The sequence below is a fragment of the Candoia aspera genome, chromosome 7, assembly GCF_035149785.1.
Source record: "Candoia aspera isolate rCanAsp1 chromosome 7, rCanAsp1.hap2, whole genome shotgun sequence".
Classification (NCBI taxonomy): domain Eukaryota; kingdom Metazoa; phylum Chordata; class Lepidosauria; order Squamata; family Boidae; genus Candoia; species Candoia aspera.
The window spans coordinates 78,817,644-78,839,882 of NC_086159.1; the positions used below are offsets into that span (position 1 = coordinate 78,817,644).

A 22,239-nucleotide genomic window follows, 5' to 3' on the forward strand; every position below is an offset into this window, starting at 1 on the left:
ACTCTCTAGCAGATGGGATCCATAGCATGGCCTCTCTGCATGCCCAGGTGGGATGGGGATGAGATGGTCCCTCAGGTAGCCTGGCCCCATAACATGTAGGGCTTTAAAGGACGTAACCAACACTTTGAATTGGATCCGGAAGCAAACTAGAACCCAGTGCAGCTCGCGCAGTAGAGGTGTTATGTGTGCCACCCTTGGGGCACCTAGAATTACCCACGCGGCTGTGTTCTGGACCAGCTGTAGCTTCTGGATATTCTTCAAGGGTAGCCCCATATAGAGCTCATTACAGTAGTCTATATGGGAGATGATCAGGGCATGAGTGATTGTTCAAAGGGCCAAGATGTATCCAAGGTACCTCTCGATAGCAACTTCATTGTGATGATGCCTCATCCTGAATCAATGGCATCAAATAGATATTACACAGCATGGGGGGAAGGACCAAATTTGAGGGCACCTCCAAATTTGAGGGCACCCAGCAGCCAAAATCAAGTGGATTCTCCCACTCAGGAAACAGTAGAACCACTGTAACACAGTGCTTACAATTCCCAGATCTCATAGGCAGCCCAGAAGTATACTGTGGCCAACAGCATCAAAAGCCACTGTCTCACACTGAATATTCACACTCCATCTGAGTCTCATCATAAGTCATCCACAAAGGCAACCAAGGCAGTTTTGGTCCAGAGCCTAGGCCTGAATCCTGATTGCCATGAGTTCAGATAATTTATTTCTTCCAGGGCTTTCTGTAACTGTTTCTCCGCAAGGATATTGGGGAGTTTGGATATAGAATAATAGTAGATGAGTAGAAGACCCAAGGCAGCCATTTTGAGGAGGGGACAGACAAGTACCTCTTTCACAGTTGCTAGCAGTAGCGTCTCCTGTAAAGAGGTGTCAACAATTATCTGGATCCACTTCCCTGCCCCCTTTAACTAGCCAGGAGAGGCAGGGAACAGGTCCACAAGTGTTGGAAAAAAGCCTGTCCACTTCCTTGGGAGTCGTAATCTCAAAAGCCTCCCAGCAAGAGGCTGCCTAAATCTGCTTTCTTTCCTTTGTTTGAGACACATAATGTCTCTCATTGTAGGAGTCATGCCAGGCTTGGTACAGGGAGAGAAAGGCCCCAAAAGTAGGTGGGGCCAATTTATTTTTAATTTTATTCTTATTTTAATTATTTGTAATTATAATTGTTGCTTTTATTTGATTTTCATAGTTTTACTTGGGATTGGCAAATCCTCCATTTAAAAAATAGGCTACAGGTTTTTTTTCCTTATTTAGTTAGAGGTCTAAAATAGGACCACACACCAACCCCCACCGAGCCACATTTGTTGTCCTTCTATTACATGAATTTTTAAAAGTTGGTGAGAAACCATTTTTGTGGTAACCTTAAAAGCAACAGTAACCAGAAAGGCCCAAGAGAAGTGGTCTAAAATAGGATCATCCTGGTTATAATGCCAACACTATTGGAGAGTACAAGGTTGGAGAAAGGAAGCAAAAATCTTATGAGCCAACCATGGTAAGGACAACTGAAATATAACACCATGGTCTTCCCCTTTATTAAAGGCTATTGAGTTCCGTAATGTAAAGGCATGGAACAATTTTCCAATATTTTCCTATATCTTAAAAAAATGTAAGCCAGTCCCTGACTGTAATTAAAGGAGAATGCTATTACTGTGATCTCATAAGAAATTTTTTTGCCAATATGCTACACTTCTGTATTGTATAACATTTCCCCAGATAAACGTGTCCCAACAGAGAAAGGCTTTCAAAAAACCACTATCCTTTTTTCTGTATATATTACTTTTGCTTTTTACCCTCAAGTTCCATCCTCAAGAAATATACTATGTCAGTTAACTTCATCCTGCAAACCACCATTTAGCACTCTTTGCTACAGGCAATCAAAATAGAATATTGATCACTGGATACCAGTAAAGCCTGTGTTTATATGTGTATTTATTACAAAGATTTGCAATGATTATGAAACACTGCAGGAGGGAGAATTATTTTCTGTTAGGACTATGTGTTTGCCCAATTTAGTCAAAAGTGCACAATTATGAATATTGCAACCTTCTTTTGAAAATATTGAAACAATCTAAAAGTGTAGTTTATGGATCCAAAACAGAAAGGGCATGCAACTGACTTGGATACACTCCTTTGGTTTTAAAAGAATCCTGAATATGTCTTCTTTTCTGAACATATAAGTGTAAGGAATATTTATGATAATTAAACTTTTCACACCAATGTGAGATGATTGAAGAACTTTATTGGAAGGAGATTTCATGAACCAGGGTGTTTATAATTACCTAGATGCTAAGCAAAACTTGGGTCCTTCTTCAGATCCAAGGTATTCTCTGAATTTTAAGGTATAGTAGGAAGAGCATATGAAGAATTATTCATTGTTCAGATTTTACACTTTTTTTGTTAAAGCCATCTAGATTTTTGTGCAAATATTTGTTTTAATATGTGGTTAGATACTATTCCAGCCACAGAACCAAGACTATTAAAATGACAGTAGCACTCCTACTTATAAATAGTCATTAAGATTCAGATAGTTTCATATTAAGTACAAAGCATGGATGATGATTTTCACAAGAACTTTCACATTCTAAAATAATAATCTCTGAATGTTTAAACCAGATGGATGCTTCACTTAGTCTCACTGAAATCATTCAGGCTGTTTTGATTTAAATTACAAATATATTGGTGAACTTGTAATCATTTTCTATTCTGTCCTTCTAGTGCATACGTATAGAGAGTAGCTCAGGATATTAAGTGCCTCTGTGCCTTCTTTTTGGTTGCTAAATGACTGAAAAATTTTGCTCCCATATTTTGGAACAATTGTAATTATAACACACATTGTATATCTCAGCAATATCTGGTTACACACACAGACATAATAAAATAGTAAATAAGCAAGTATTTATAAAACAAAGTTTCCCAAAGATCTTCTATAATAATATAGCAATAAATCAACAGTGACAGTATCTTAAAATTCTGTACAAGAAAGCTGCAAACATTGGTGAGAAAACAGATCAAAGGCCCCTAGAAGCATCCTATGAAACAGCATTCCTCTAGAGATCCAAATGATCCTGACCATGTTGGGACTCAGGAAAATCATGAAAATCTAGGTGTTTCATCAGGCCTTAGCAGTCAGTACATGATGGAGCTGTCTCTCTTGCAGTGGATGTTTGTGTAATGTAGTTTTATGTTGCTCAGTTACAAGTGGAAATTGTACTTTGCTATGTGTAATTATTTTTAAATTTGATTTTTGGATCTAACTTGCTCAGATTGGTAACATCAGAGTGGCATATTTGCCCAGTAAAATGGATGAATAATCAATTCATTAGTTGAAATATAATTGCAAGTTCAAATATACAAGTTGGAACCCATGCCCATTGCAGGAATCCATGCCCATGTGGCAGAATTACTACCACATCCTTGATAGAAAGCCATCCAGCTTCCAGTCTGTCAAAATGTGGAATAAGTAGCCTTTCAACCTTTTGTTGAACCTTGTCTGAAAGGCTTCAGCAGGTCCTGCACTGAGCGCGGGGGGTGGGGTGCTTTTAGGACTTTAAAAGTGCACAGCAAGTAATTGACTTGGCTCAGGAACCAATTGGAAGCCAGTGAAGCTGACATCATAAAATGTGTCATGCCTGAAATTATACATTTCTTTATAAAAGCAAGCTTAGAAGTTTCAACACAGAGAGTGAAAGAATCCCCTCTTGCAGCATACTATGGTTTATTTCAGTTTACCTAGACTAGAATATAAGAACAAAAGCAGTCAGCTATAGCCACTTTGATTTTGTACACTTCTGATTGTCATGGCTGTGAGGCCCAGGGGGGCAGTACGGCTGCATCAAATCGCTGTCACCCATTTAGCACCACCCAGGGAGCACGTGTAGCTTAAGGAATGATACGGATGTGGGTAACTTTTACTGTTGTCATGTACTCATCATATGCTATATATATAGCTATACCTATGGCTTATGATGCTCAAACCAGGACAGTGATACTGTCCCTTCCTTAGGATCAGCATTACTGTGCACAATTACAATGGAATAGTTCTCATACAGTGCACAGTTACAAATGCAAAAACTTGTATTTGTGTGTGTTAAAAAGAGGGAGAAAGTAATTCCAAATATAGTGTTTACAAGACTAATGTTGTAACTCAAAATAGCTATTTACCTAATGGACATGTTTTACTTTTAATTGGTATTCGCATTTTATATTTCCTAGATTATTGGGAAGCCTATCCAATACATCTTTCCCCATGCAAGGCTGAAACTGTTGAGAGACCCGAAGGATCACTCTGTGTCAGGTAAAGCAAGCAAGAATATCCACTTGGATTATATGGCATGGAAATGTGTTATGAGATGACTGACTTGCATAAGAAGGGATCGGATAGGATCGGATCGGATCGGATAGGATAGGATATTACGGTCTTTGACCAGCCTTTACAATAAAAGAAAATAGTTTAATCTAATAATTTGTTGTCAGGAAAAAGGAAAACAATAAAACAGTGAAATAATATATCTAATTAAAAGTTGCACAATTGTATAACTTGATAAAAATATTTGGCCACCTGGTGTGTGAGTGTAGAGTCAGCATCCCTTAAAAAGAAATAAACATAAACTCTATCAGTATGACCCTCAAATTTAGAGAAGATTGGGGAGATCTAAGCACATCTTGGGGCATCATAAAAAGGACACCGTATGAGGACATGGGCAAGAATTTCTACCTCCCTGAATCCACAAGGGCAAAGTCCCTGTAAATAAGGAGTCCCATTTCTTCCTGCCAGCAGTGCTGAAGGAAGGGCATCAAAGCAGGCTCTGGAAAAGGAACAAAAAGAGAAAAGTCACACATTCCTTGAATCCAGTCCCTGATATCAGGAATAGTACTACTATTTTCATTTCTCAAAATATGTCTCTTAGCAATACCCCAAGCCAGTACAACCATAATTATTCAAAAACAGCCAAATTCCAAGGTTTTGGTACATAATTTAACATAAACTTAATATCCTCAATGCTAAAGAATTTCGCCGTAAATTTATTTGTGCACATTAAAATATTATTCCAAGAAGGTATCATTCACAGGACAAAATCATATGAGTCAATGGCCTTGCTAGGATGACTTGGGACCAGTTACTCTCTCTCAGCTGTAGGAAGAAGATAAGGGCAAATCACTTTGGAAAATGTTGCCAAAAAAACTGGAAACAGTAAAGTTATAAAGAGCCGCTTTGCTAGGTCTTACTAAAATTAGACTCCTGTGCCCCAGGAACAGAAAACACTTCCTACTGACATTTTCTGGAGTTCAAGGCATTTAGGAACCGAACGCAAGAAGAGCATCTATTATTCTCTTTGGTGCTGGAACTGTTTGTCCTGGTTGTGTGCATTAGCAGTAAATGTCACAGCAGGTGTGATCAGCCTGATGCTTCACTGAGTCATTCTTCTACATTTTTTTTCTTTCTTGTGAAAATAAAGGCTGTACTGATTTGGAATTGTCTTGTGCCATTCAAGGTTTCCTGGCAGAATGATTGGACTGCCTTTGTATATATTGCTTTTATCTAAAGCTAGAAATATATAATGGTAAATATCCATTCCAGTGAAGAAGTAATTACTTTCTACCAGTCACCATTGTTGCTCCAGCATTAAATGGAAACTAACATCTTTCCCTAACTTGCTATGTATTGTTGTTTTTCTGAGGTTTGCAGACAGAAACATTCAAGTATTCATTCTTCTTGCCTCACCTCCTTCCTCACATTCTAACAGACTTGACTTTATTTCTTGGAAGCTTTTGAGTTTACAGGATATTTTTCATGGTATGCAAACATACTGTACATACAGTACATAGAGCTTATTCCACCCTATCTTGTCCATTTCCCTTCATAAGTTATAATAGTTTAATTAACTTGTTTATATAATCACATGATAAAAACAAATTCGACCTTTATTTCCAGTTTCTCTGGAGCATAAGTTTGTAGTCATTAGTCAAATATCTGGATGTAGAGCAACATCTTACAAATGTAAAAGGCTAGTGGGGATTTTTTGTTTTTATTTTTTATGAAAATTGACAAGAGAATTTTCCATGAATCTGCAAAACTTTTATATATTAACCCTTAAGAATCATAAAATCAATTGGGGGTTTTTCTTTTTTTCTTTCAGAAGATGCCTTTAGAATTATCATTAGTGAACTAAAATAGTGAAGTGGTTGACTAGAACTGTGAAGATCTAAATTCAAATTCTAACTCTGCCATGAAACTTACTGGGTGTCAACCCTTTGAGGTAGGCCAGGTCAGGAAACATATGGCACAAAGATTACAGGAATTCTACTTTATTGTTGTAGGGTATTATGTATTTATTTAATCAATTTATATGGCCACTCATCTTACAAATGCAACTCTGGATGGCTAATAACACATTAAAACAACAAAAAATATTAGCAAAGAATAAACAACCAACAATGGTCACTGAGGACAAACCCAACAGGACAATAGACAGAAACCTCTAAATGGGCTCTCTGATCTCCCAACCCCTGGGCCCTGCAGCACATCCAAGTCCTTAGCGCTTGTTGGAAGGCCAGCAGGGTCACAGCCAATCTGACCTCAGGGGTATGGTGTTCCAAAGGGCAGGCACTGAGACACAAAAGGCACACTTCCACAGTCCCAAAAGAGGACATTTTTTTAATTGTAGGGATCCAGAACATGTCCCTCCTCTCAGACCTACTGGGACAGGTAGAAACAACTGGGGAGAGGTGGCCCTGTAAATAACCTGGTGTCTGTCTCAGGCCATGCACCCACAAACAAAGAGAGGTGGTTGCAAACTTTACTGAGAAGTTTGTGAAGCAAATAAACAAGCAGCAAAGGAAATGTGAGTGCAAATGCTAGAGAAATCTAGCAAACACTAGAGAAATCAAGTCCCCAAAAGTCCAGCAAGCTTGCCTTGAGAGAGCTCCAAAACAGCAGGAACAAGAGTCCAAACGTTGTAGAAGGGTCGTCAGCTGGTCCAGATCCAGAGTCAAAGTTACAAGGTTACAAGTCAGGAGTCAAGGCACACCGAGTCTGGGTAAACAAATGGTTGTTCCCAATGGAGAGGCTTGAGCTCACTGGTCCAGAAAGCAACCCAGTGTTGCTCATTTGGAAGGGCGAGGTTCCTTTCTTGCACGGAGCCTTGCAGAGCGCTTTTGCCCTGCTCTCCTCTCCGCACGGCAAGTCCTTGCCCTCGGAGGGGGTGGCAGTTCAGACTCTTCATCTTCAGAGACTGACAGGAGCTGTGTCTTCTCACTGCTCAGGCAGCGGTTCGTCCAGCAACTCTGGAACTGGCTGCTCATTGTTGGTTTCCTCGTCAGAGTCTGAGCTGGCCATGACACCTGGCCCCTTGCCATGGAGAGCTTTATAGATGGCAACCTGTACCTTGAATTCTGCCTGGGAGCCAGTGCAGCTCATGAGGCAGAGGTGTCACATGGACATACCAAGGTGGCACCCATAACTGCCCACACCACTGCATTCTGGGTCAGGTGCAGCTTCCAGATAGTCTTCAGGGGTCACCCCATGTAGAACGCACTGCAGTAATCCACTTGGTAGGAATGTGAGCAGTGCCTCACAGTCCAGGAAGCGGCATGACCGGTGCAAAAAAAAATGTGCAAAAGCTCTCCTGGCCACAGTTTCCACCTGCTCTTCAAACAGGAGTCATGAGTCCAGGAGAAACCCTAAATTGCACATTAGATCTATTTACAGTAGTAGAATCCCATTCACAACCAAATGAAAAAACCCTGGACCCAGTCTTACCACAGTTTTGCTGAAGCCTGTTCTTCCCCATCCAGACCCCTACAGCCTCCAGATACTGAGAAAGAACTTTTGCAACATCACTTGGTCAGCCCTGGTCACCACACCCCATGTTGCCAGACGATCTCACTCAGCAGCTTCATGTAGATGTTAAATGGGAGTGGGGAGAGCATCAGCCCCTGAAAGACTGCACAGAGAAGTGGCCATGGGCTAGATCTCTTCCTCCCATCAACACTGACTGGAACCAGCACCAAAGAAAGAAGGACAACCAGTGCAAAACTGTACCTCCCAAAACCTGGAGCCAGTCCAGAAGGCCACTGAGAGGTCAAGAAGAGCCAGAATGACACACCACCCCCATCCCACTCCAGCCAGAGGTCATCCACAGCTTCAGTCAATGCTTCTTTTGGTCCCATGCCCAGATCTGAAACCCAGCTGTAAAGGTTCCAGATACTCCATTTCCTCCAGGAATCTCTGGAGCTGCTGCACGACCACCTTCTTAACAACTTTCCCTAAAAGGGGAAGATTGGAGATGGGATGAAAGTTATCCAGAATGGTTGAATCCAGCGATGGCTTCTTGAGGAGGGGATAAACCACCACCTCTTTAACAGTGGCAGGATCACTCCCTAACTCAAGGATGAATTCACTCCCTCCAGGATCCAGCCACACATAGTCTTGGGAAGGCTTTGTTAACCAGGAAGGACATGGAGCCAACACACAGGTGGCTGAGCTAACATTTCCAGGAACCCTATATAATAGCAAAATTTTGAAAGCCTGCCAGAATCTCTGTCTGTCCCCTCTTATACAACACAAAATGGCTTTATTTTGAGTTTCCATCTCACAGTTTCTCCTTTCCTAGGATTGAGTTGTCTCTTAATTTCCTTAACTCTTCCTGCGTACCATCTTCAAGGTGACTTACACATTCTTCTACATTACCTTCCCCATCAGAATCAATCTTCCCTCCCACATGTAAAAAAGGCCAGGCAAGTAGCTATAGGAAATGGTAACCACTCATTCTACCCACTCTCTCTTGTCAGTAATCCCAATGGGTCCCCAGGATCAGCAGACAAATCTTGCCATGCAAAGTCAGACATTGCTGGAAAGTCCTCTCTGCTTGTTACTCTGTAACTGTTACTGGAGAGGCAGGAATGGTGCAGGAAGCAAGGAGTACTCCCGATCCTGGAGCTCATTGTCTTTTGATAGTAGTGGCAAGTCACAGGAATGGGGCTTGTGCAGGAATTTCAGATGAAACTACTGTACAAAGTATGGAGTGTGGACATTTGCTTTTCTCCCACAAGCTTCCCAATTCAGGGTAGCCTTTTCAGTGAATCATATACTCCAAACATCTCCTGTTGCATCCTGAATCCAGAATACATTCCAATTCTTATTCTTCCGTGTCCACCAGAACTGGAAGGGAGGGAGGGGGATAGCTTTTGAATCTGGTGACTGATGGAAGACCAGATGAATCTACACTGAAGCAAGCAATTAGTAAACTAAAGGCAATGGGATTAAGCTACTGTGTAATTGGGAGGGAGGCAATAAATGTTGACTCCAGCTTTTTAGATAGGCTATCAGAAGGTAGAAGCTTAGAGGAAAGCTCACCTTTAAAAACCTGTTTATAAAACATCTATTTCCCTTTATACAAGTTGTGTACTAAAGAACTTAGTTGAAGGCTTGGGGAGGTTTTATACATACAAACGGTAACATATTTATTTGTATTGCAGAAGGTAACAATGGATATTTTGTTGGGGGAGGGATATTAATCCCCTTCATAGCATAATTCATTTGAAAGAGATCCAGGAGCTGAAAAGGGAACCCATGTCATACTACAGGACTATCTGCAATGTGGACATCCATGGGAAGCTGCATATTAGGAAAGATGTCTGAGCCATGGAGTTCTACATATGAAGATTCCAATAGAAACTGGAATTTTGATGAAAGGCTACACATGTAGAGAGGATAGATCTGTTTGGGAGTTACGATTGGATTGGATGGCTTAGCATGGCATGGCCACCAAACTCCAGAATGACTCTGGGCAGCTTACATTTGAAAACAGAAAAATAATTTTAAAAAATTAAACAGTCCAGACAACAATATCTCATATATTATATTATCCCGAATGCTTAGTAGGTGACCAAAATGTTGATCTTGGCTCAGGGGAATTTAGGTTCAAATCTCTTCAGCCTAATCAGCCTCACAGTTCCTGTAGGGAGAGGAGGGGAGGGGAGATCCCCTTGCTATCTGGGCTGCTTTGAGCAGAAAAAAGGCAAATACAATAAAGAAATAAATACACAAATTGAGGAGCACTATAAAAAAGTACAAGGAAGTAGCTAACAGAGCTTTGGAAACAGCAGCATAAAGGAGCTGTTTTATTTGCACTTTGATCCCATCTACAACTGGATATAAAGGATATGTAAAGATACGAACTTGTTCATATTATCTGGCTGGGAACAAAAATAGATAAATATAGAATTGAACAGCTACAGCAAAACAATTACAGCTTTTTTATTACAGGAACTAAATTACAGCTTTTATCCATATATTAAAAAAATACTGCGTGCTTTCTTTCCTAAATGCAGGCAATGGGCTTGGGATCCGAGTTGTAGGTGGGAAAGAAATCCCTGGAACCAATGGAGAAATTGGCGCTTACATTGCAAGGATCCTACCAGGTGGAAATGCTGAGCAAACGGGGAAACTTACAGAAGGTATAGTGATTAATTCTTTGTCTTCATTGGTACTCATCAGTATGTGTCCAGAAAAATGATTTATCCTCAAAGAAAATCTAGGAAGATCTGATGAATGAGTGAAAAGAAATAAGTCAAATAGCAAAAGCAGAGTCTGTTGGGTAAGATTCAAAACATAAAGATCCCAAAATAAAGATAAAAAAATTATGGTAAATATTTTTTTTTCTTCCAAAGGAGCAGACCTGTTTTATAGACCTTTGGAATCTCTGGAACTGTTGGGATATAGAAATTAGCAATTATTATTGTTGCTGTTATTATTATTAGATTTTTATCCTACCTTTTTTTATATATTTGGTGAACTCAACCTGGCAAATATGCCTAATACCCCTGCCTCCTATTTTCCCTACAAAAACAACCCTGTATGGTGGGTTGGGCTACGAGAGAGGGAGAGACCAGCCCAAAGACACCCATTTGGTTTTCATGCCTAAGGAAAGACTAGAACTCAGGATCTCCTTGTTTCTAGGCCAACAGTAAAATTTTCCTGAGATCCCAGATGTATGTTTGTAGACACTTTTCTTGACATTTTCCAGGCTAATCACCCTACCTGACTTAATATTTTTAAAATGTATTTTGATCAAAACGAATGAATGCTTTTGACTTAGAAATGTGCAAAAATATTTAGAACTTCAAACATTTTGAGTCTGAAACACTCTGTTCTCAGTTAACAGTTTCTAGTTTGAAATGGGTTGCTGTGTCCATGCCATATATTTCAGGCTTGAAATGTGAAACATTCTGCACAATAATACCTCTGAGCTTTGACTAGGGCCCCATAATTTTCTTAAATAATTAAAAATGGTAAACAGATGCTGGTAAATAAATAACTAGACATGTCCACCATGACATTCATTTTGTAAATGGAGATGCTCTATTTGTGAGAACCTTAAAAATGTCTTAATTATTTACAGGACTAATATGTAAATTTAAAATATTGCCATAACTATTGGTTCAGGCACTTTCTGATGATGCTCAAAATGGGAAAGAGTCTACATATTTGTTTCTGTATTCAGTAGTATGTCTGATTATTTAATTAATACAGCTAATACTCTGGTTTCTCTTCAGATCATATAAATCTTTTGCCTTTTTTTAATACAGCTATTAAGTTGCCTGGTAGCTCATTCTAGAAATAAAAACAGAATTCTGTTTTTCAGAAAGGTCATCTTTAGCTTGTACTGCTTATCAAAGAAAAACTGGTTTATTCTGAGGAGCAACAAAGCACGAAGAAAGGAACTGAATATTTTATTTCTTCCATTTATAAGCTGCCTTGATTGTCCAGGTGACATATAACATATAAAAACAATAGAACAGATAGAAAACAGCAATAAACAAAACAAAGAATTATATTACTGTATCAGGGAGGATATAACAAGAATCAAGGAATAAAAAACACAGTATCAGTGCAGGATTTTAAAATAAATTATTAGTTGCTACAACAAGCAGCTTGAATACTAAACAAGATGAGGCAATAGAGAATGAATATTACCCTCCATGACCACAGAGGTATTTATTAAAGCTACAGATAAGAATTAAATATTACCAAAGACCATGATTCTTGGACATTATGTGCAAATGTTTTGATGAGTAATTATGAGATATTTGCACTATTCTTAATTGGAATAAAATGGCAGTAATGTGCTATCTTCTATCAGATCTCTTCTATGGAAGCTGATAGAAAACCACCTGATTTCCATTTTGTCTGCCACGTCATCTCTTTATTCATCATCCCAAACTTCTTTTATACCTACTAGTCTAAATTTAGGTTGGAACAACATTAGCCATGATAATGGCCACCTATTTGTAACACAGACTCTGCTTTATTATGTAGTGCCTTATTCTTGTAAAAGTCTTTTGTTGTTGTTTATTTGTTTAGTCGCTTCCGACTCTTCGTGACTTCATGGACCAGCCCACGCCAGAGCTTCTGGCCGGTCGTCAACACCCCCAGCTCCCCCAGGGACGAATCCATCACCTCTAGAATATCATCCATCCACCTTGCCCTTGGTCGGCCCCTCTTCCTTTTGCCTTCCACTCTCCCTAGCATCAGCATCTTCTCCAGGGTGTCCTGTCTTCTCATTATGTGGCCAAAGTATTTCAGTTTTGCCTTTAATATCGTTCCCTCAAGTGAGCAGTCTGGCTTTATTTCCTGGAGGATGGACTGGTTTGATCTTCTTCCAGTCCAAGGCACTCTCAGAATTGTCCTCCAACACCACAGTTCCAAAGCATTGATCTTCCTTCTCTCAGCCTTCCTTTTGGTCCGGCTCTCACAGCCATATGTTACTATGGGGAACACCATTGCTTTAACTATGCGGACCTTTGTTGTCAGTGTGATGTCTCTGCTCTTAACTATTTTATTGAGATTTGTCATTGCTCTTCTCCCAAGGATTAAGCGTCTTCCGATTTCCTGACTGCAGTCAGCATCTGCAGTAATCTTTGCACCTAGGAATACAAAGTCTTTCACTGCCTCTACGTTTTCTCCCTCTATTTGCCAGTTATCAATCAAGCTGGTTGCCATAATCTTGGTTTTTTTGAGGTTTAGCTGCAAGCCAGCTTTTGCACTTTCTTCTTTCACCTTCATCATAAGGCTCTTCAGTTCCTCTTCGCTTTCAGCCATCAAAGTGGTATCATCTGCATATCTGAGATTGTTAATGTTTCTTCCAGCGATTTTAACTCCAGCCTTGGATTCCTCAAGGCCAGCATGTCGCATGATGTGTTCTGTATACATTTACTCTTTTTACTAAAGAGTAAAAAGTCTTTTACTCTTTAGCAACTGAGATCAGTGCTGCATGCCATTTTTAGCAAACCTGAAACATAGCTTTTGTGAACATATTGTTTATATTAACAATTTTTAAAAATATTTTGGAAGGAAAAAACATTTGGCTTGTGGATCTATGTGGATCTGTGTACCTCTTAATATGTTTTCCAGATGCATCAACTGTCTTGTAGGATAAATGTATAAATGGAATAATATGTCCAAATGTGCCGCTTGATAATATAATATTAGAAATGAAACTCTCCCTCTTCCCTGTTTCTTGGATCTATATACAGTCGTATGAAAAAGGAAGTACACCCTCTTTGAGTTCTATGGTTTTACATTCATCTGAGGTTGTAGTTAATTAGGTAATTTTAAGACCTGCTAAGGACCAGATGATTTTTATTATGTTCTGATACGTAGAACTCAGAGAGGGTGTACTTTCTTTTTCGCATGACTGTATGATCTTTCTATTGACTCTCAAGTTTGCAGTATGGAACCAATATTTTTCCAATTTCCTGTGCCATAGAATTAATATTTTATCCAGAACATCTATGGGAAGGGTTTGAAATTAGTAATAATTTTGAAAAAGCCAGCATTTCTGCAATTCAACCCAATATATTTACATATTTCTTATTCCAGGTTCTCTCTCTCTCTCTTAATTTTCTCCCAAGCTGGAGTAAAAATATTATTTAAGAATTCATAAAGAATTTTTTGTAATATTAAGTCCTATATACTTGAAGGATTAGTATTTCACTGGAATATTTAAAATATTAGTTATATCCGTGTGGTATGAAAGAACATACGAGCAGGAGCTGTGAGTCCAGGAAAACCCCCAGATTATGCACTGAGTCTGTCTGGGGCAGTGCAACCCCATCCAGAACTAAGGATGACAGTTTCCCAGAAGCCGAGGAGCCATCAACCCACAGCCACTCCATCTTACCAGGGTTCAGCTGAAGCCTGTTGTTCCCCATCCAGACCCCTACAGCCTCCAGGCACCTGGAGAGGGCAGCTACCGCATCACTTACCTCACCCGGGATGGAGATGTGTAATTGAGTATCATCAGCATATTGATGATACCTCATCCCGTGGTGACGGATGATCTCACCCAGTGGTTTCATGTAGATGTTAAATAGGAGAGGAGAGAGAACCGAACCCTGCGGCACCCCACAATAGAGGGGCCGAGGGTCGGATCTCTCACTCCCTATCAACACTGACTGGGACCGGCCCTGGAGACAGGAGGTAAGACTATGCCACCCACCCCCAATTCCCTGAGCTGCCCCAAAAGGATACCATGGTCGATGGTGTTGAAAGCCGCTGAGAGGTCAAGGAGAGCAAGGATGGATGCACTGCCCCCATCCCGCTCCCGCCAGAGATCATCCATAACTGCGACCAATGCAGTTTCTATCCCATATCCTGGCCTGAAACCTGACTGAAAGGGGTCTAGATAATCTGTTTCCTCCAGAATCCTCTGGAGTTGCAATGCCACCACCTTTTCAACCATCTTCCCCAAAAAGGGGAGGTGGGAAACTGGACGATAATTGCTTAGTCACAAGAATTCAATTCAGGAAAATCTTTTGAATGCCTTATAGAATTCAACTGATAATCTACCCAGACCTGGAGATTTTCCTTTTTTAATATTTTAAAAAACTTCAATCTTTGATGGAGAATCCAAATGACCAAATTTTAGTCTATTATTATTATTGCTGAAAAAGTAGGAAAGAAGGATGGGGCTGGGAGCATTAAGGCTACAATCCCCTATTACCCCTAAAACATGTCCTAACAGCCAGGAACCACGCTGAGACAAGGAATAGGTCTCTAGTGTTTTATTACTGCTACATAGAGAGAAAATCCTAACAAACTGAAGAAGCGTGGGAAAAACCCAGACAGGTAAACCCCGAAAGTTAAGGCGGGTCTGTTCTGTGTCTCTTTGAATGGCTGCTCAACTCCTCAGTACTACGCATGCGTTTTCCCCCCTGGATAGGGGCCCCCTCCTGCTCGCCATCAGTACTCATGACAAAACAGGCTAAAAATGAAAGGCCCCATGCCTTTCATTGACTCCCTGACAGCTTATTGGCCAATTGTGAACTAGGAATTCCAGACACAAAACCTTGATCTATCCTTGACCTACTTGCTGCACATGTAAAATTGCACACTTAAAATCAGGAGTAAACCCAACTGAAATATATGGGCATTTCTTTTTTAATAAATATGTAATGCTCTAAACACAGAGAAGAATTGAAGAGGCCTCTTTAGTACTATAAACAGTGGTAAGAAAACAAAATCCAGATCCTCAGTTGAATAGAGGAAGCTAGGTGTTAAGCAAAGGTGCTGGGCTAGAAACCAGGAGACTGTGTAGTCCCGCCTTAGGCACGAAAGCCAGCTGGGTGACCTTGGGCCAGTCCCTCTCTCTCAGCCCAAGAGCCAATCAGGCGTGGTAGGAGAGTTCTCTTCAGCAAAGGATCGTTACCTTGTCATGGTGCTGGAGCTTGAGCACCTCAATGATGCCATGAGCTAAACCGTGAAGGGCCACCCAAGATGGGAAGGTCATGACAGAGCGATCAGACTAAATGCGATCCCTGGGGAAGGTAATGGCAACCCACCCCAGTATTCTTGCCGTGAAAACTAAATGGATCAGTACAACCAGAGATATGTCGGTATACCATCGGAAGATGAGACCCCCAGGTCAGAAGATGGTCAAAATGCTACTGGGGAGGAACAGAGGATGAGTTCAACTAGCCCCAGACGTGATGACGCAGCTAGCTCAAAGCCGAAAGGACGGCTAGCGGCCGACAGTACTGGTGGCGAACGGCGAATCCGATGTTCTAAGGATCAACACACCATTGGAACCTGGAATGTAAGATCTATGAGCCAGGGCGAATTGGATGTGGTTCTTGGTGAGATGTCAAGATTAAAGATAGACATTCTGGGCGTCAGTGAACTGAAATGGACTGGAATGGGCCACTTCACATCAGATGACCACCAGATCTACTACTGTGCACAAGAGGACCACAGAAGAAATGGAGTAGCCTTCATAATTAATAGTAAAGTGGCTAAAGCAGTGCTTGGATACAATCCAAAAAACGATAGAATGATCTCAATTCGAATTCAGGGCAAGCCATCTAACATCACAGTGATCCAAATATACACCCCAACCACAGATGCTGAAGAAGCTGAAGTAGAGCAGTTCTGTGAGGATCTGCAGCACCTACTGGACAACACGCCTAAAAGAGATGTTATTTTCATCACGGGAGACTGGAATGCTAAGGTGGGCAGTCAAATGACACCTGGAATTACAGGTAAGCATGGCCTGGGTGAACAAAACGAAGCAGGACATAGGCTGATAGAATTTTGCCAAGACAACTCACTCTGCATAACAAACGCTCTCTTCCAGCAACCTAAGAGACGGCTTTATACATGGACTTCCCCAGATGGACAACACCGAAACCAGATTGACTACATCCTTTGCAGCCAAAGGTGGCGGACATCTATACAGTCGGTAAAAACAAGACCTGGAGCTGACTGTAGTCCCGATCACGAACTTCTTCTTGCACAATTTAGGATCAGACTAAAGAGATTAGGGAAGACCCACAGATCAGCTAGATATGAGCTCACTAATATTCCTAAGGAATATGCAGTGGAGGTGAAGAACAGATTTAAGGGACTGGACTTAGTAGATAGGGTCTCAGAAGAACTATGGACAGAAGTCCGCAACATTGTTCAAGAGGCGGCAACAAAATACATCCCAAAGAAAGAGAAAACCAAGAAGGCAAAATGGCTATCTGCTGAGACACTAGAAGTAGCCCAAGAAAGAAGGAAAGCAAAAGGCAACAGTGATAGGGGGAGATATGCCCAATTAAATGCAAAATTCCAGAGGTTAGCCAGAAGAGCTAAGGAATAATTTTTAAACAAGCAATGCATGGATGTGGAAGAAGACAATAGAATAGGAAGGACAAGAGGCCTCTTCCAGAAAATTAGAAACATTGGAGGTAAATTCCAGGCAAAAATGGATATGATCAAAAACAAAGATGGCAAGGACCTAACAGAAGAAGAAGAGATCAAGAAAAGGTGGCAAGAATATACGGAAGACCTGTATAGGAAGGATAACAATATCGGGGATAGCTTTGACGGTGTGGTCAGTGAGCTAGAGCCAGACATCCTGAAGAGTGAGGTTGAATGGGCCTTAAGAAGCATTGCTAATAACAAGGCAGCAGGAGACGATGGCATCCCAGCTGATCTGTTCAAAATCTTGCAAGATGATGCTGTCAAGGTAATGCATGCTATATGCCAGCAAATTTGGAAGACACAAGAATGGCCATCAGATTGGAAAAAATCAACTTATATCCCCATACCAAAAAAGGGAAACACCAAAGAATGTTCAAACTATCGAACAGTGGCACTCATTTCACATGCCAGTAAAGTAATGCTCAAGATCCTGCAAGGTAGACTTCAGCAATTCATGGAGCGAGAATTGCCAGATGTACAAGCTGGGTTTAGAAAAGGCAGAGGAACTAGGGACCAAATTGCCAATATCCGCTGGATAATGGAAAAAGCCAGGGAGTTTCAGAAAAACATCCATTTCTGTTTTATTGACTATTCTAAAGCCTTTGACTGTGTGGACCATAACAAATTGTGGCAAGTTCTTAGTGGTATGGGGACACCAAGTCATCTTGTCTGCCTCCTGAAGAATCTGTATAACGACCAAGTAGCAACAGTAAGAACAGACCATGGAACAACGGACTGGTTTAAGATTGGGAAAGGAGTACGGCAGGGCTGTATACTCTCACCCTACCTATTCAACTTGTACGCAGAACACATCATGCAACATGCTGGGCTTGAGGAATCCAAGGCTGGAGTTAAAATCGCTGGAAGAAACATTAACAATCTCAGATATGCAGATGATACCACTTTGATGGCTGAAAGCGAAGAGGAACTGAGGAGCCTTATGATGAAGGTGAGAGAAGAAAGTGCAAAAGCTGGCTTGCAGCTAAACCTCAAAAAAACCAAGATTATGGCAACCAGCTTGATTGAGAACTGGCAAATAGAGGGAGAAAATGTAGAAGCAGTGAAAGACTTTGTATTTCTAGGTGCGAAGATTACTGCAGATGCTGACTGTAGTCAGGAAATCAGAAGACGTTTAATCCTTGGGAGAAGAGCAATGACAAATCTCGATAAAGGGCAGAGACATCACACTGACAACAAAGGCCCGCATAGTTAAAGCAATGGTTTTCCCAGTAGTAACATATGGCTGCGAGAGCTGGACCATAAGGAAGGCTGAGAGAAGGAAGATAGATGCTTTTGAACTGTGGTGTTGGAGGACAATTCTGAGAGTGCCTTGGACTGCCAGAAGGTCAAACCAGTCCATCCTCCAGGAAATAAAGCCAGACTGCTCACTTGAAGGAACGATATTAAAGGCAAAACTGAAATACTTTGGCCGCATAATGAGAAGACAGGACACCCTGGAGAAGATGCTGATGCTAGGGGGAGTGGAAGGCAAAAGGAAGAGGAGGGGCCGACCAAGGGCAAGGTGGATGGATGATATTCTAGAGGTGACGGATTCGTCCCTGGGGGAGCTGGGGGTGTTGACGACCGACAGGAAGCTCTGGTGTGGGCTGGTCCATGAAGTACTTTGGCCGCATAATGAGAAGACAGGAGAGTCTTCTCGAAGAGTCGGAAGCAACTAAACGAATAAACAACAACAGGAGAGTTCTAGTCCCGCCTCAGGCATGAAAGCCAGCTGGGTGACCTTGGGCCTGTCACTCTCTCTCAGCCCAACCCACCTCACAGGGCTGTTGTTGTGGGGAGAATAGGAGGAAGGAGTGTTAGGTATGTTCGCCACCTTGAGTTATTTATAAAAATAATAAAGGCGGGATAAAAATTAAATAAATTAAATAAATAATTATGCTGTGTACATCTTAGATTCATCATGTTAGTAGAGATACCTGTGAATCTTGGCTTTGTTCTGCAACTGTTAAAACAGAAGTGCTCAAGCTTTTTCCACCCAGCAGTCACACTTGGCTTTTTAAGTGGCATGCCAGCAGCTGTACTCTACAGTGCAAATTAAAATAATGATAATAACCCATAAATGAAGCTTAATTCTTGATAACTGCATCTGTGTGGTTCTCCACTAGCTTTATGGAAGTGGTTTAAATTGCCTTCTTCCAGGTTATTTTTCCTCCAACCTATGTAAATATGTTTCTTTAAGAGGCAAATGAATCAGAAACAGCACATAAGGATGGCAAGTTATGGAAGAACACATCATTATTGAAAGATGGCAATATTTGGATGATTCATGTAATTACTGTAATGAACAATTGCCCAGGCACTTTAAAGAGCTGTCAATATTTTTGGAAAGCAACCTGAGTGTGTTGGCCTTAATCTCTCAGCCTCTCAATTTTTTCATTTACAAGTTTTATTTACAACTTTAATCTATGCATGTATTTATGCACAATAGCTCAGATGAGATCTTGTATTTGTTTTGAGCATACGCAAATGGAGTTGCAATTACATTGGTATGAAGCTCTTTTCTTTCTAAATGTCTGGCTCCTGACAGATGAAGCAGGACAGAAAAACTTATTTTTAAAAAAGCCACTGAAGTATATTATGAAAATAGATGGTAAGTTAGCATATTAGCAACCATTTCATTCTCTTGGCTTGTCATTTGTAATTCCACTTTACCTTCCTTCTCAATCTTGTAATCCACACTTTTATTATGAAGTATTTCTGGTTCTAATATTTCTGCATCAGATTTAACACCTTTTGGATATAGTCTATCCATAGAAGCAGATATCATTGCTGACAGTTCTGATATTGTAGCTACTAATGTCTGGCCCCATTCGTTGAAAATCTCCTGAAGTATTTCTAATGTTATAGCATTTTGTGTCATTTTGTAAATCCCCACACTAACCAAAAATCAAAGGCAAGTTTACACTTTTTTTTCCCTTTTCCCTTTCTTTCTGGAATCTTTAGCCCCCTCTAGTGTCTAATTTTTAAAATCATAAAGTCTCAAGTTTCTATTATGACTTCAGATAGACAAAACAACCTGGTTCCCACAAAATGCTGTTTATTTTATTTAATTATTTCCAAAATCTTATAGTAAAAGTCGCAATGTTCCAAAGTTGTCTGGACCCTTACAGGTAGTCCTCCTTTAATGACGGTAATTAAGACGGGAATTTCTGTCACTGAAAGATGTGGTCAGAAAGTATTTCTCCGCTCTTATTGCATCTGCAGATTGCTGTCCAACGGCCCTGTTTAAGATCACATGTACCCTTTTGGGGAAGGTGGGCCCAGTGACCCACCTATAGGGCCATGCGGAAGAGTTTTCTGAGCATCTGCAGGATAAAATCACTCAGATCTGGTCTAAGTTGGACTCCATGCATGAAGCAGGGTCTGTGGAGATACTGAGGGAATGTTTTAGCCTTGTTATCTGGGAGCAGTTTGATCTGGTTGGACCCGAGGAAGTGGACATGATCCTCCAGATTGTGAATGCCACCACCTGTTATTTAGATCCATGCCCCTCCTGGCTGGTGAAGGCAGCTTGGGAGGTGACGTGTGGTTGGGTCCAAGCGATGGTAAATACATCCTTGAGTGAGGGGGTGTTCCCGGTCACCTTTAAGGAGGCACTGGTGCGCCCCCTCCTCAAGAAGCCATCTCTGGACCCAACGGTGCTGGACAATTTTCATCCAGTCTCCCACCTCCCGTTTTTAGGGAAGGTGGTTGAGAAGGTGGTGGCGTTACAACTCCAGAAGGTCCTGGAGGGAACGGATTATCTGGACCCCTTTCAGTCAAGTTTCAGGCCAGGATATGGGACAAAAACTGCATTGGTCACACTTATGGATGATTTTTGGCGGGAGTGGGATGGAGGCAGTGCATCCATCCTTGCTCTCCTTGACGTCTCAGCGGCTTTCGATACCATCAACCATGGTATCCTTTTGGGACGGCTCAGGGAGTTGGGGGTGGGCGGCGTAGTTCTGCACTGGTTCAGCTCCTTCCTCCAGGGCCAGTCCCAGTCAGTGGTGATAGGAGAGGAGAGATCCGACCCTCGACCCCTCCATTGTGGGGTGCCGCAGGGTTCGGTTCTCTCTCCTCTCTTGTTTAACATGTACATGAAACCACTGGGTGAGATCAACCATCACCACGGAATGAGGTATCATCCAATATACCAATTAGACCAATTGTACATCTTTATCCCGGGTGAGGTAAGTGATGCAGTGACTGCCCTTTCTCGGTGCCTGGGGGCTGTGGGGGTCTGGATGGGGAACAACAGGCTTCAGCTGAACCCTGGTAAGATGTAGTGGCTGTGGATTGATGGGGCTTCATCTTCCGGGAAACTGTCATCTTTAGTTCTGGATGGGATGGCACTGCCCCAGACAGACTCAGTGCGTAATCTGGGGGTTCTCCTGGACTCACGACTCCTGCTCAAAGAGCAGGTGGCCAGGAGGGCCTTTGCGCAACTTTGGGTTGTGCGCCAGTTACGCCCGTTCCTGGATTGTGAAGCCCTCTGAACAGTCACTCACGCCCTGGTTATCTCCCATATAGACTACTGCAATGCGCTCTACATGGGGCTACCCTTGAATAATATCTGGAAGCTTCAGCTGGTCCAAAATGCAGCCACGCAGGCTATTTTTGGTGCACCTAGGTGGGCACATATAACACCGTTGCTGCGTAAGCTGCACTGGGTGCCAGTTTGCTTCCGGGTCCAATTCAAGGTGTTGGTTATTACCTTTAAAGCCCTACATGGCATGGGGCCAGGTTACCTGAGGGACTGTCTCATCCCCATTACATCAGCCTGCCCCACCCAATCATCCAGAGAGGGCATGTTACAGACCCCATCCATAAGAGAATTTCATCTGGCGGGGTCCCGGAAGCGTGCCTTCTCTGGTGGCCCCCGCTCTCTGGAATATCTTGCCCCCGGATGAAGGGCCCCTTCACTCCTGACCTTCCGGAAGGCCCTGAAGACCTGGTTCTGCCGTCTCGCCTGGGGC

At 41.7% G+C, this 22,239-nt stretch overlaps 1 protein-coding gene across 1 annotated transcript in view; it reads left to right on the forward strand.

The window, feature by feature from the left end:
- LOC134500826 (protein piccolo-like) overlaps positions 1-22,239 on the forward strand; it is a 135,797-nt gene that overhangs the window by 24,554 nt on the left and 89,004 nt on the right. The window contains exons 4-5 of the mRNA XM_063308261.1: positions 4,228-4,309; positions 10,348-10,473. Coding sequence (XP_063164331.1) covers positions 4,228-4,309; positions 10,348-10,473 — 208 coding nt within the window. The remainder of the gene's footprint in view (positions 1-4,227; positions 4,310-10,347; positions 10,474-22,239) is intronic.